General features: G+C 41.7%; 1 protein-coding gene across 3 annotated transcripts in view; it reads right to left on the reverse strand.

Moving 5' to 3' along the window:
- STX7 (syntaxin 7) overlaps positions 1–15,029 on the reverse strand; it is a 107,783-nt gene that overhangs the window by 7,124 nt on the left and 85,630 nt on the right. For all 3 annotated transcript variants that reach the window (XM_030196556.1, XM_030196554.1, XM_030196555.1), the window contains exon 9: positions 5,140–5,222. In XM_030196556.1, the coding sequence (XP_030052416.1) occupies positions 5,140–5,222 (83 nt within the window). The remainder of the gene's footprint in view (positions 1–5,139; positions 5,223–15,029) is intronic.

Raw genomic sequence — 15,029 nt, forward strand, 5'->3', positions numbered from 1 at the left:
CCGAATCCGTCTTGTCATTTGCAGGACACAAATTGTAAAAATCTGCCCGGGACTGTCCTCACATTTCAAACTACTGGAGTTTCTGTCAAAGCTCTCCAGTCCATCCTAAACCAGATTGCCATATATGGGACTCTGACCGTACAAGCCAGCCCAGCACCGGCCTTAGTTGATACAGCCAGAGTTGCCATCTAAGCATCACTTGACATGCAAACACATATGCAACCCTTTCAGTTTTGCTTCTTATACCATTCATTTTTTTCATTAGAGATCCTCTGTGTTCATCCCACGCCTTTTTGAATTCCACTACAGTTTTTTTCTTCACCACCTCCCTTGGGAAGGCATTCTAGGCATCAACCACCCTCTCTATGAAAAATAATTTACTGACATTGCTTCTAAGTCTACCTCCCCACAACCTCAATTCAGGTCCTTTAGTGCTGCACACCTTATTTTCTATTTTTTTGTATAAATGAACTACATTTGTAAATCACCCACAATTTACATGAACATTAATTGTGAATGATGACAACAAATTCTATAACCATCAATGATGACTAGGTTATCCAAATACATGCTTGTCCATATAAGAGTCCAACACTCATCAATTCCTTCAGTAGGAATGATAAACTTATAATCATAAGCTTTTGTCCATTGTTGTCATAATACGGCATTACAGCACTCTTTTCGGCTTTAAATCTCTTGTTGCTTAAAACTGGCGTTAAACCAGATGCAGTCGCTGCATTTCACCAAATGCATCATCAGGGGTTTAACTAAAAATAAAATAACATAACATAGAAGAAGCCTAATGCCATCACTGTACCCACTCCCTACCTATTACAACACTAATATAATCATCACTTTACCTTATAGAAGATTCTAACATTGCTTTGGCTTCATAAACAAAGCGGCCCACAAACCAGTGCCAGGGACAATAGCGCTCTGCTCTCCAAACGCTGGTGCATGCGCTGTGAATACATTCCGCATTCTTTTAAAGGCGCATTGAGCATGTCCGGTGCATATCCCTAACCATTCCACTTCCTTATTTAAACTCAATGGGCTCACTGTTTTCCATTCATAAATCAATCGTTCCTTAGAAAACATTTTCTACATAATTATTCCCCCACCACTAGTCTCAAATTGAATTAAACTCACAAATCTTAAATCTTTGATTTCATGTTTATGAGTAACCCAATGTTCCACTAGAGGAGTTTCTCATTTTGATAATCTGATGGTGCTTGAATGTTGTGCCAATCTATGCTTAATTTTTTTTTAACTGTGTGGCCAATATACCATAATCCACATGGGCAAACAATCTCATAAATAACCATATCTGAATTGCAATCAGATAAAACTTTTTATTTTTTTTATTTGTTTTGGACTGTCAATCCAGCTGGTTTCCAAAGCATACTGGCAACAGGTACTTCCCTTACACTTGGCATGAAACCCTTGCTCGTAATTTTTAATTCTATTTACTGACAGTTTCTCCCCAGTATTCTGCCCCTTTGTGTAAACAAAGCGTGGCACATCCTCAAAACCTTGATGTGTACCCAATATGGTCCAGTGTTTGCAGAAAATATTTTTTACCAAGATGGACTGTGGTCCATATGGTAAAACCCATATCTACCTATCTCCCATAGTGGATTTCTCCATGGGTCGCATCAACCATATTCTGTGTGAATTATAAGCCCATTATATGCTTTATTAATGATCTATTATAATAGAGCAGAGTATTTCTGTCCGTAGGTTTTCTATATGCCTTTGTTTTAAATCTCCCCCTATCATAATTTATCTTAAAGCCCAGAAATTCCACCTCCTGACCTCCAATATGCATTGTAAACTTAATATTTTCATCTGAATGGTTTAGATGACACATGAATTTCTCCAGCTGTTCTTTACTACCACTCCAGATTAACAACACATCATCAATATATCTCTTCCACATTTTGTTGTCCACCTCTTCATACACTATATTACAGCTGTTATCTAATCTGTGTTATCTTGTAAACCTGTTACATTATGTAACCCGCATTGAACCTACTAATCAGTGGGAAAAGCAGGGTATAAGTGTTACAAATAAATAAATAATGTACTAATTGTACACACTCATATACACAAACAGCTCTTCAAATAATGCCATATACAGACAAGCTATTGTAGGGGCTACAGCCACTCCTCTAACTTGTAGAAAATATCTTTGCTGAAAAGTAAAATAAATTCTTAGTAATAGCCATTTCAGCTAAATAATTCAAAAATACAATTTGTAATGTTGATAATTCCAATTTATTCAACATTTGATCTATCATTGTTGTGAGATACGAGTGTACAATGCATTCACATCTAATGTAATTAATGTGATAGTTTGATCTTCTGGAGCTTGAATTTGATTCAATAGTTGTAACATATGAGAAGAGGGTTGAAGGGGAGCAGACTCAGGAGTAATGTCAGGACGTATTTTTTCAAGGAGAGGGTGAGGATATATGGAATTCCCTCCCGCGGGAAGTGATGGAGATGAAAATGGTAATGGAATTCAAACATGAATGGGATAAACACAAAGGAATCCTGTTCCATGGAATCTTAGCGGAGATTGGGTGACAATGCCAGTAATTGGAAACAAAACGGGAGCTGGGCAGACTTCTACGGTCTACGCCATGATCGTGACTGAATAGATAGGGATGGGCTGGAGTGTAAATTTTTTTTTTTTAGTTCCAATATTTTTATTGTGTTTTATAAATGATAACAAATGGCTAAAATAAAGAAATTAGCCAGCTTAACAAGTTAACAGTAACAAGCATCAGCATACATGTTCAAGTTAGGGCAAGTCAGGGATTATTTCGATAACAGATCATAATCATAAGTCACAGAAGTAATACATAATTTCAATTCTGACAAAGGTTATTACGTAGTGGGTTTAGTAAAGGAGACCATATTTTGTTGTACTTAACAAGTGAGTTATGTTTTTCAGCCGCAGCATATTCATATTTAGCTAAAATACACACAGAATTCCACCATGATAAATAAGTTACTTTGTCAAGATCTTTCCAACAAAAGAAAAGTGTTCTAAGGGCTTGATGTAACATTAAATCCAGTAATTGTGCTTGATATTTGTCTATTGATGATTGTAACATTAGTGATCCACATATAACTATATTATATGATAAAACATCTTGAATATTCAAGGTGGAAGATATTGTGTCCCATACAGAATTCCAATATTCTTGAATATATGGGCAAGAATAGATGATATGTTTAAGAATTCCAACATCTTTTTCACAGGTCCAGCATTTATTCGCACTGTTTTTTGGTTTTATTTCAAAGGTCTTACGTTCCTGTATTGTTTTAAAATTACCTTTCAGTATTCTTACTGTGAAATCACTGGTGAAGTTCTGGTCTTGTGAAGTGTTGGCCCACAGGGGTGGGGGCTTGACTGGCACCGGCTATTTTCATGTGATGTCTGTGCAGATTCAATCTTGTCTTAAGCATCTGGCCTGTTTCTCCAATATAGCATCCTTCGTTACATTTTTTACACTGAATGATATATACCACATTGGATATATGATATCCAATGATATATATGATATATACCACATCGGTGCCAGTCAAGCCCCCATCCCTGTGGGCCAACACTTCACAAGACCAGAACACTGCACCAGTGATTTCACAGTAAGAATACTGAAAGGTAATTTTAAAACAATACAGGAACGTAAGACCTTTGAAATAAGAATGATTGAATATTTTGACACACACAACAGAAAGGACTTAATAAGGATCTGGGTTTTCTAACCCATTATAAACCATAAGCTGTATTTCTCTGTTTATTTCCCTCCTCTCACCTACCAACACCCATTCTGTTAGAATATCAATGAAATGCTTTGATGTCCCCGTGCATACCCCCACCCTCCCACGCTGTCAGACTGTCAAAGTAATGCTTTGATGTTTCTCTTATATATACTACCTGCTACCACATTTGCTTATTTCCGATCTGATGAAGAAGGGCAACCTTCGAAAGCTAATCAAGAAATGTATTAAGTTATGTCCAATAAAAAGGTATCATCTTAATTCTTTCCATGTTTTATTTTGTTTGATTTCTATGGATAACCTTTAAGAGTGGACTAACAAGGCTACCACACCTCTCTACTTAAGATTGTATTATGCTAAAATTGTGAGCATAATACCTATGACATATAAATGCTTTAATGTGTTGTCTATTAAGGAATTTTATACAAAATGTACTGACATTGTATCACATCTGTTATACGAATGTTCTACTGTGTTGCCTAAAGTTATTTCATTTGTGTTGTACTGACATTGAATCATATTTCTTTTACATACTGTGCTGTTTTAATGTGTATGCTACCAATCTTATATCATATCATTCAATTGCTAGGATTTGCCTCTCTCTAAATTTACCTCATTGTTCTGTGTATTCTGCTGACATTTGGTCACTCTACTATTGCTACACTGTTAATACAATGTAAGTTGTTTATGTCAAGCTATATTTGATTCTCACCACCTTGGATGAATCTCTTCATAAAGATGGTTAATAAACCATAATAAAATAAAATAAATAATACAAATCATTTAAATTGATTTTTTGCTACGGCACCAAATATCCTGAAAGAAGAGAGCTTACAGTTAAAACAGTTGTCATTCTCCTTTAAATCTTTGTAGAAACAATCACTTTTTGTATTGTGACAACCCTAAAGAACAGCTTAGGAAGGAAACCAAATATGTTTATGTTTATTCTAAAATTTGCTACACCGCTTTAACTAATGAAAGATCAAAGTAATTTACACAAGAATTGTCAACGTTAAAATAGCAAAAAGAAAATAACTCCGTTGAAAATAGAGAAGAGCACACCACCTGTACATGACATACACAATCTAAAAAAGAGAACATTAACACTTAAAATAGGCTGTTTCTCTAAGTGACATCACAGCTGCTAACTAACTGGTAGGTTAAATGCTAATTGAAAATAATGAGTCTTCAGTGCAGACAAACTTTGTAACAGAAAGTTCAGCTCTGATGTTGGAAGGAAGGTTGTACCATAATCTTGGTGCCAGGTAAAAAATGCTGAGGACCTAGTGGTTTCATAATGCACATAATGCAAATAAATGAAAGCTGTTGTACAATGAAACTACGTACCTGGTATTCTTCAGCTCTTGCCAGTTGTTGATTTGCTTGCTGGACATTTACCTCTGCACTCTCCACATTGGCCTCTATGCTATCTAAAAGATAAAAGCATGCTATCTATTAAAATGCATTTGCACTCTTCACCTTCCAAAATGAGCCTGAAATGGTTTGGAAATATATATATATATTTTTAACTGTTTATTTATAATTTTAAGACATCAAAGAAAGCATACAACTTGCAAAGCACTCCAAGTTCTTCGGTGCCTGCTGTAACAGAAGATACCAATATGAAACAAATAATGTTCAACATACTCCCCCCCCCCTCCCCACCAGCTCACATAAGAAAACTCTTACACATAAAACTAGCATCTCTTATCTCCCTCTTCCAGGTATCTATCCCATATTTGTTGAAATTGATGTCTAGTGTGCTTTTTGCAGAGCCATAAGGTTATATTTTTCACACAGCCAACTCAATGAGCACAAGCGTCTTTTAAACTAGGAGGTTCTGATGGTCTCCATTGTTGCGCCAGAACCATACGAGCTGAAGTAAAAAGCAAGCATCATTAGGTTATCTCTTGGACCCTTCAGGCCCTCAATCGGCGCATTCAGTAGGGCTATTTCCATAACAAAAGGAATTGGAATTTCCACTGAAGTTTGCACATAATCACTTTCTTCCAATAGGTCCGAAGAAGTGGACACCCCCATTGTCATGTCTCCCGCTCCTACCTGTGCCCCCGTTGGGGCAGGCGATGGCCCTCGGGCGGCGCAGCGTCCAGGGGGGCAGAGACGGACCGGTCAAACCGAGGCCGGCGGTCCGCTGGACCGAACGCCGGCCTCGGAGGAGGAAGCACGCCGGCCAAAATGGCGGCTCCGGCGTCGGCATCACCCTGGCTAGGGGCGGATCAGCGCAGAAGCTCCGCCCCCTCGCGCCGGATTGGAGCACCGGCGCTGGGACTCCGCCTGCACGGCAGTTCGGCCAATCGGGCCCCCTATTGTCTGCCAGGACCCGGGGATTGGTTCTCTCTCCGTGGGAGGGGCGGATTGGCGCTAAATTTAAATGGACAGACTGGAAGAGTCCAGTGCTTCCGGTTCTTTTGTCCGAAGCCGATGCCACGGATCTGGGAAGCTTGATTCTTCAGAGACTGTGTTCCTTTGACTTGCTGGCCGTCCTTGCCAGCAGCCTTCAGAGACTGTGTTCCTTTGACTTGCTAGGCGTCCTTGCCAGCAGCCTTCAGAGACTGTGTTCCTTTGCCGTGCTGGCCGTCCCTGCCAGCAGCCCTCGGAGACTGTGTTCCTCTTCGGGCTAGCCGTCCTTGCTAGCCACCGCCAAGGGATTGTGTTCCTCTTCAGGCTAGCCGTCCTTGCTAGCCATCCCAAGAGATTGTGTTCCTCTTCAGGCTAGCCGTCCTTGCTAGCCCTCTCCAAGAGATTGTGTTCCTCTTCAGGCTAGCCGTCCTTGCTAGCCCTCTCCAGAGATTGTGTTCCTCTTCAGGCTAGCCGTCCTTGCTAGCCACCTCCAAGAGATTGTGTTCCTCTTCAGGCTAGCCGTCCTTGCTAGCCACCTCCAAGAGATTGTGGTCCTCTTCAGGCTAGCCGTCCTTGCTAGCCACCTCCAAGAGATTGTGGTCCTCTGCAGGCTAGCCGTCCTTGCTAGCCACCTCCAAGAGCTTGTGTTCCTCTGCAGGCTAGCCGTCCTTGCTAGCCACCTCTAGAGACTGTGTTCCTTGTCACGCTAGCTGTCCTTGCTAGCCACCTCCAGAGACTGTGTTCCGATTCGAGCTAGCCGTCCGCTAGCCACCTTCAGAGACTGTATTCCCCTTCAGTGCTAGCCATCCTTGCTAGCTGCCCTTCAGAGACTGTGTTGCTGACTACCAGCCAGGCCGGCCGTCACCCCGCGGTTCCAGCAGTCCTGCTGACCGCCTGCAGCTGGGGGCTCAACCCTTGGTGAACGGCGGTCGCCGCGGGTGAAGATTCGGGGTGCGCGGCTGTCCTCGGAGGTCTTGCGGGGCCTCAGGGAACCTAAGGGCTCACCAATAACCGAAACAGGACACCCATCATATGTAGCCAAAGGTGCCCAACTCCCTGCACCCTTTCTAGCACCTCTTATCTCATTTACCAGAAATATAAAAAACTGTAAATGATGTTCTATACAAGCGAACTAACAGCTTTAAGAGCATTTTGAAAATTTGTAGTGACTGTGAGATATGATGTATGCGTGTTAACATGCCTTCCCATTCTTCAACAGAAAGGTCCCTACCTATATCCTTCTCCCACAATAACATTTACTTCATCTTCAACTCCTTGCCTTCATGCAAAAAAGTCTATACATTTGGGAGCTAAGGCCCCGTAATCGTTCAAATTTGGATTTAACTAATTGCCCAGGTGGAGGACCCCTTGCATATATAAATTTTCACCTGTAAATAAGGGAACAAATTCCCATATTGTAGCTGATATTTAAGCAGGAGATCCAGAAACTCCAGAACCTGTCCACCCTCCACAAATTGGCCCAAAATAGCATAATGACAAGCTCTCCCATTGCCTAAAGACCCCCTCCTTCCCACCCCAGTTGAAAGTCTTGTGTGAACCCTACAGACCTATAAAAAAGCCCTTTTCCTCCCTTCAGTACTTTGAATTTTACTCCCCACCAAAGCTGAATTGTGGTGTTTAGAAAGGGGGGTTTACCCCCTGTATTTCCCCAATAGTCAGATCTACCCAGGGTAGGTATCCTACACAAGGTATTCCTCAATGTAAAGAACCCACTCCCTGTTCCACCACATCCCACTGTGTAGGGGGACAAGTCAACTACCGCCCTAAGTTGTAATGCTTGATAATATTTCTCCAAATTAGGGACTCCCGAGCCTCCCTCACTCTTAAATTTAAACATAGATGTCCTTGCCACCCGAAGGTGTCTACCTCCTCATAAAAATCTTCCTATGCCAATTACTAAAGCTCTCAGAAGTGATTTCAATAGGCAAAGCCTGGAATAAATCCAAAATCATTCTGTGATATTTTTTTTTTTGCTTGAGCTCTCCTTTGCACCAATGGATCCTTTTCCCTACTCATAAAGCAGGTCATACTTTAGATTTGGTTTTTACTGTACAAGATTATCATTTACTTCCAACATCCTTCGCATTTTCTCCACTTCCCTGTCCAATCACTTCTTAATTCTGTTTGAGCTTTCCCAGGTCTCAGTCCCTCAACCACCCCCAAAGTCAATTGGCTATTGGACTACTGTTCTTTCTAAGGTCGATCTAACTGCACTATCCCCCTCTCTTTTTGCTCTTCCCCCAAATTTTTCCTTGAAATCCTTAAATGATCAAATTGGTCCATGGCATTCTATCTTAGAAAGTGGCCTTGACACAGCTGTCCCTAAAATTTTTAACTCTTGCTCCTCTTACAAAAGATCTACTCAGTACTCCCCTGAACTCCAACTCCTCAAGTGTCAATACCGTAGAGAAGACAGACTTCAGAAAAAACCTAGATCCCATCTGAATTCTTAAAATGCAGTCAGGTTCAACAGGCATATCATTTCTTCCTTAAGAAAGAAAAAAGGCATACATTGCTGCAAAATGTTTGACATCTCCAAACCCCTCTAAGGATCTCTATTCCATCTACTATCATCTTACACACTCACATGCTTCGGCAACATTAATTTCAATATTTTCAGTTGACACTCCTTCTCTATTCTTTATTAATAAAATTGACACCATCCTACAATCTTTTACTACAGTGTCTGGTCTGCCCCCTGCCGCTCAGATGAGCTCCTCATTTTCCCCTACAATCTTCTACTACAGTGTCTGCTCTGCCCCCCTGCTGCTCAGATGAGCTCCTCATTTTCCCCTACAATCTTTTACTACAGTGTCTGCTCTGCCCCCCTGCTGCTCAGATGAGCTCCTCATTTTCCCCTACCCTTGAGTTGCCTTTCTGATATGTACATCTGTTCTTCCTTCCAACCACAAACCCTTTATTCCTTGCAAAAATCTTTGGCTACATTGATAACCACCTCCAGCCATTGTGACCCTCTTCTCTCCTCCTGTATAAATTCATCTGAATTAGGTCTACTACCCCACTCTACTGTCTTTAATAAACCTCTGTTTATCAACCAGCCAACTCCCTGACCTATGGAAATTGGCCATAGTCCATCCTATTTTAAAAAACCCTCCTTAGATCCCGCTATTCCCAACCACTATTGTCCTGTGTCTAATCTCTGTTATATGTCAAAGCTTCTGGAAAAAAACAGCGTTTGATCAACTCATCTCCTTTTCTGAGAAAGTTCTGGCTCTACAACCCTGCCAATCTGGTTTTAGAAGGCATTTCAGCACAGAAACAGTTATGACAGCTCTTTTGAATGAATGAATTGAACTCACACTTTGAGAACCATAGAATTGTTTTGGCGTTTTCATTAGACTTATTTGCCCCTTTTGACCTTTTCAATCATTCCTTTCTTCTTTCCATCTATCATCTTCAGGTATCTCTGGTCCGGTCTTGTCTTGGTTCACTTCTTTTTTTATCCCATCGCGCTTTTAGGTTATCACTTCTGATGTCATCTCCGAGAAAAGGGAACTCCGCTGTGGTGTTCCCCAAGATTCAATCCTCTCTCTTCTTCAGTCCTCCCACTATGCTTATTCAAACTTTTGCAGTTCACATCTATGCTGAAAATATCCTTTTCCTCTTCCCCACTCTCTCCCTCAAATCGGTCCCCTTCAAACTTGCCTTGATTCAGTCGCTAATTGGCTAAAAGATCACCAGCTAGTATTAAATGCTGACAAAACCATTGTCTGTTGGTTTTCAAATACATCATTTACTCCTTCCTCTCCCATTCAGCTCAATGACACATCAATCACCCCAGAGCCCAGTTTCCGTTATCTTGGTATAATCCTCAATTCTTCACTCTCCTTCCAATCTCAAATTTCACATTTGTCCAGGGTCAGTTTTCTTCTCTTTTGGGCAATATATCACCTCTTTGACCGTAATCAGTTCCATGCTCTTATCCTCTCCTTTTGCACCTCTCAACTTACTATTGCAGTATCAATTATGTTGGTTTACCTCATATGTCCTCTAAGAAATATGGCTATCACATTACTTTGTTGCACTCACTGCTTTGATCATACAACCCCTTTATTGAAACAATATCACTGGCTACCAGTTCACCAACGCATTATTTACAAAGTGACTATCCTTACATTTAAAGCTTTCAGGCAAGGCTCTCCTATCTTTCATCTCTCACATAGTAAATAGTAACAAAGTAGATGACAGCAGATAAAGACCTGTACAGTCCATCCAGTCTGCCCAACAAGATAAACTTGTATTTGCTACTTTACATGTATACCTGACCTTGATTTGTCCTTGCCATTTTCAGGGCACAGACCGTAGAAGTCTGCCTAGCATTAGCTTTGCTTATTAATTACCCGGGGTTGACACCCAATCTCTGCTAAGCTTCTGTGGATCCATTCCTTCTGAACAGGATCCCTTTGTGTTTATCTCACTGTTCCCTACTCACCAGCATAAGTTCTCTGGTCATTTCAACGATCATTGGCTAGTCCAAGTCCCAAATTTACCCGTCTTGAGTGTACCAGACATAATGCTTTCTTCTTTTTATCATTACACAACTGAAATAATCTTCCCTTTCTTTTCCATAGTAACCTGTCTTTTAGCAATTTTATATGTGAATTGAATACATGGCTATTCAAACAGACTGATAGAAGCCACAAACGAAACTCACCTGGCCAGTCTTTACTCTCTTCCTCTTCCCTCACCCTTTTTGCCTTAGTTTGCTTTTCTCTCCTTTGTGTGACTGTTTTAATTTCCTATTTTTGATGGAATTCCTTTCTTTATATTATGTAAACCGCATGGCTCTGCCTACCAGTTAGAAAGGTATAGTAAATTGAAATAAACTATAACTATCCTCACTGCTTCCATCCTCCCCAACCATGAAACAAAGAGCTTATCCCACCTCTCCAAGACCCTACTAACTGATGCTAGAAACGGCTCGAAATTATGTTTATACAGGTTAATCCAATCTGCCCCCAACTGACACCACCAAAATATTTGATGGGTCTTATCACCCAACAGAATGGAAGACGACATTGCAGCTCACGTTGCCTCTGGAACTGACAAACTCAAAATTTCTGTTTTAGAGAGATTGGCCTTAAAACCAATCTTTTGGTTCCCATAGTGGGTCATCTGTTATTGGACAGCTTCTAGTGTTTCCCTTGTCCTGGAGGTAATAGCCAAAATATCATCTGCAAAAAGAGAACGTTTGTGTTCCTTCCCTGATATCTCTAATCCATGTATACTGTAGCTCTACACTGTCTAATACCTTGATCAAATGATTCTATCACCAATGCAAAGAGTAGAGGAGACAAGGGGCAAACCTCTACGCAATTCAAAAGATGGGGGATAAGCACTATTTATTTTCACACAGGCAATGGATGCCAATGGATAATTTTATCCAATTAATATGCTGTGGTCCTATGCCCACTCTTCACAACACACGTTCCATAAACCTCCAGTCCACCTGATTGCATGCCTTCTCGGTATCAACCACCACCGCCACCCATGGTAGCCTACTGCTCTACCAGGCAGACCATATCAAGCTAAGGACTCTCCAGATACCATCAGAAGTCTGACACCCTCCAATAAAATTCATCTGCTCTGGATAAGAGTAGGCATATAACAGGCCAGCCTATCTGCTAATTTATTTTGGTCTATACCCCCCATATTGAGTGGTACCCTTACCAGGTTTGGGTAAAAGAGTTATACTAGCCAATCTCAAAAAATAGAGCAACTGTGCACCCTCCTGCAATGTGTTGAACACATTAACCAAAAGAACAGCCCATGCTGCTTGCTCAAGCCAAGTAAAATGTAGCCCCTCTAGAAACTGTTCAATCTCCGTCAGATGCTTGGTGCTCTGGAGTATAAAGCTCCTCATAAAATTTCCCAAAACAGGCCAGGATCTCCTCCTCCTCCTCCCTAGTAAGAACTATTCCATACTTATTTTTAATAGACATAATAATGTATTTAGTCTTCTGAAGCTTCAAACGATGTGCTAGCAACTTCCCTGCCGTATTTCCTGCTTCAAACATTTTTTTTATTTCAAGCACTTCAATTTCAATCTAACTTCCTCATCCCACATTGCTCCTAAGGTGTATCTAATCTCTTGACTCTGCCTAAATATAGTATCTTCCTCTGCCCCTTTTTATGTTGTCCCATTAATTCTACTTCCTTGTCTCCCACTTAGCCATCTCTCTCCTCTTCAATCTGTTCAAAATTCTGAGTACGACTAATATTCCGCCAGTGTCGTTATGTCCATATTAGTCCTCTCCTCAAGTCACTTCACTGGCTTCCTATCCATTTCCGCATATTGACCTATAAGTGCATTCACTCTGCAGCTCCTCAGTACCTCTCCACTCTCATCTCTCCCTAAATTCCTCCCCAGGAACTCCGTTCACTGGGTAAATCTCTCTTATCTGCATCCTTCTCCTCCACTGCTAACTCCAGACTCCGTTCCTTTATCTTGCTGCACCATATGCCTGGAATAGACTTCCTGAGCCGGTACGTCAAGCTCCCATCTCTGGCCATCTTCAAATCTAAGCTAAAAGCCCACCTTTTTGATGCTGCTTTTAACTCCTAACCCTTATTCACTTGTTCAGAACCCTTATTTTACCATCCTCACTTTAATATTCCCTTATCTCTTGTTTGTCCTGTTTGTCTGTCCTAATTAGATTGTAAGCTCTGTCGAGCAGAGACTGTCTCTTCATGTTCAAGTGTACAGCGCTGCGTACATCTAGTAGCACTTTAGAAATAAGTAGTAGTAGTTGTGCAATGCATGTTCCTTCTCCTCCCTGGCTTTTTTCTTGTGTGTTGCAATGGTGATAGATTCTCCCCGTAACATAGCTTTGAGACATTCCCAAATACTTAATGCTGAATAATCTTCTGGCTTATGACTAAGGAATTCAGAAATAACTCCCTCTATATACCGGACCATTTCTGGGTCCTTGATCAAGCTGTCATTTAAGCCTCCAATAATGTGTGCCCTGATGGCCCAAACAGAGATCTAACCATATTGGAGCACAAGTCAGGAATCTTATGGTATTGCTAGACTCATCACTCACCCTGATCTCACAAATTCAAACAACCTTTAAAAATTGTCTCTATCACCTGCAGCAACTATGAAATCTCTCTCCATATACTGATGAGTCTGCCCATCTCATGATAACATCACGATTAGGCTACTGTACACTGGTCAAACCAAAAAGAGTTTACATCAGCGCCAACTAATTCAGAATGCTGCAGCCTCACATCTTTCCTGCAAAAGTTACACTGGCTACCAGTACCTTACAGGGCTAAATTTAAAACTCTATGGGGAAGATGCACTAAAACAATCGTTAATGCCCTTCCCTTACCAATTCCTTAGCGAATCGGTAAGCAACGGGAATGCATCAAGGAAAGGGAATGCAAATGAGCTGCTCGTTGTAGCTCACTTGCATTCTCTATTCCCTCGGAAGCCGGTCGGCCGGTCGAGCATGCGCAGAGCAGCCAAGCATTATGTCAGCTGCTCTGCGCATGCCAAGGAAGTCCTTTATGGATGTCCTTCAATCAAAAAACAACAAAAAAAAAAGATGTCCCTGAGGAGCAGTAAACTTATCAGCAGCCTGAACCTCAGAAGAGAAAGAGTGCTGAAAACAGCCCCAGTTAATTTAAGTGCTACTGCTCTTCCCTTGTGTAACATTTCCATTGTTTGCTGCTTTGCATATTAAAGTCAGGCTTACATCAGGCAATTAGGAAGGACTTCTGTGAAGAAAAAAAAAAAAATCCAAGTGCTCGTCAGGGACTTCTAACAGGAGCTGGACATCTTCCTGCAGCTTTTGTGATGGGCGTCCTTCTTGGATGTGTTTTTCCTACCTGCAATGTTTCAGCTTGCGCCCCCCCCCCCCCCGGATCGGAATGTGCGAGGACGTCCAAATCAAAACTTTTCTTACCTGCCTGAACTGACCACAAGCACAGTTCTCTTAACAGTCCCCTCCAAGGTTGTTTTCAGCTTGCGCCCGCCCCCCCCCCCCCCCCACACACACACATACACAGAGGACCGGGACGTGCAAGGACATCCAAATCAAAACTTTTTTGACGTCCCTCCCTCCAGGTCTCTCTCAGCACGTTCCAATCTTGTGGGGGAGGGGGAGCCCAAGCTGAAAACAACCTTGGAGGGGACTGTTGAGAGAACTGTGCTTGTGGTCAGTTTAGGCAGGTAAGAAAAACAGGGATGTCCTTTTTTTTCTCTCTTCAGAGAAGTCCTTCCTAATTGCATATAAGAAAAACACGTCCAAGAAGGACGCCCATCACAAAAGCTGCAGGAAGACGCCCAGCTCGTGTTAGACATCCCTGACGAGCACTTGGATGTTTTTTTTTTTCCTTTCGATTCCCTCACAGCACCACCCTGTGTGGGGACAGCAGAATCCAAGGCACACAAACCCTCCAAACTACCCAGATTTTCAGGGAACAAGACAAATAAGCAGCGCAGGAAGAGAGAGCATCCTCGTAGCCCTGTCTGATCGCTGCTTCCCATGAGTGTTTTGGAGAGAGAAGGCAGAGTAGTAGCCCTTCACTTAAGCTGCAAACGTCCAAGTGCTCGTCAGGGACGTCCTTTTTTGTTTTTGTGAGGATGTCTATGCTAGGATGTCTATGCTAGGCACTTTAGAAGGACGTCCCTGATGAGCACTTTTTTTTCCCCTTCTGATTCCCTCACAGCAGCCGAACGAGAGATGCAGACCTCCCGTTAGGGTTTCCATGGTAAGGGAATCGGAAAATGGTAGTGCATCTCATTACAATACGATTTATACACATTGGGGTACTAATTTGCTCATCTGCATTCCGTTTTCGTTACTTGCTACTGTGATCGGAAA

The sequence above is a fragment of the Microcaecilia unicolor genome, chromosome 3, assembly GCF_901765095.1.
Source record: "Microcaecilia unicolor chromosome 3, aMicUni1.1, whole genome shotgun sequence".
NCBI classification, from domain to species: Eukaryota; Metazoa; Chordata; class Amphibia; order Gymnophiona; family Siphonopidae; genus Microcaecilia; species Microcaecilia unicolor.